The sequence below is a fragment of the Phalaenopsis equestris genome, unplaced genomic scaffold (genome assembly GCF_001263595.1).
Source record: "Phalaenopsis equestris unplaced genomic scaffold, ASM126359v1 Scaffold233033, whole genome shotgun sequence".
Lineage (NCBI taxonomy): Eukaryota > Viridiplantae > Streptophyta > Magnoliopsida > Asparagales > Orchidaceae > Phalaenopsis > Phalaenopsis equestris.
This window is the reverse complement of record NW_018250988.1, coordinates 44,057-44,919: the sequence shown is the minus strand read 5'-3', so window position 1 is coordinate 44,919 and position 863 is coordinate 44,057. Positions and strand designations below refer to the sequence as shown.

General features: G+C 39.3%; 1 protein-coding gene across 1 annotated transcript; it reads left to right on the top strand.

Annotated features, from left to right (window-relative positions):
• Position 1: 1 nt before the first annotated feature.
• On the top strand, positions 2–466 carry LOC110038532 (desiccation-related protein PCC13-62; the record flags this gene model as incomplete). Its single annotated transcript, XM_020743399.1, is given in 1 exon segment — positions 2–466. A coding segment is annotated over 1 exon segment (465 nt), but the record flags the coding sequence as incomplete, so codon positions are not given.
• Positions 467–863: the final 397 nt, after the last annotated feature.

The window sequence follows — 863 nt, the reverse complement described above, 5'->3', positions numbered from 1 at the left end:
GACCATCTCCCACCCCCCTCCCCCCGCCACCGATATCAACCTCCTCGAATTCCCCCTCAATCTCGAATACCTCGAAGCCGAATTCTTCCTATGGGGCGCGCTCGGCTACGGTTTGGACCACGTCGCCCCCACGTTCCCCCTTGGTGGCCCGCCGCCAATCGGTGTCCGGAAAGCCAATCTAGACCCTTTCGTTCGAGATATCGTAACACAATTTGCTTATCAAGAAGTCGGACACTTGAGGGCCATCAAGCAAATTGTGAAGGGTTTTCCGAGGCCGTTGCTTGATTTGAGCGCGAAGAGTTTCGCCCGAGTGTTTGATGATGCGGTCGGGCGAACGCTCTCTCCGCCTTTTGATCCCTATGCTAATGATGTCAACTATCTTCTGGCTTCTTATGTTATACCTTATGTTGGGCTCACCGGATATGTGGGCGCCAACCCGAATCTACAGAGCCCCGTCGCGAAAAGGGTAAGGCATTTGCGTAATTATAAAATTTGATTTTATATTATGATTATGATATGATTTTTATAGATACCAGTCAATTTTTATTTATTTGCATGTCTAACACCTACATGATGTCTTGCCCATGCATTAGATGGTATATTTCACGTTTTAAATTTCAAATTAGTGATGATTTTTATGTGATGTGAAAATTTTGGATGGTATGATTATCTAATTATGTGAAATAGTGTGATGAACACATAATTCTGTTCTTTTATATGTTTTTTTTTGTAAAGAATTAATATAATCTTGTAAATCATTTGAAATTTTCATTCAAATAATTTATTTCATTTTTTTTTTGTCAAGATTATATTTCAGATTGTTTAATAATTTGATGTTATTTATCTTTTAAATTGTATAATTT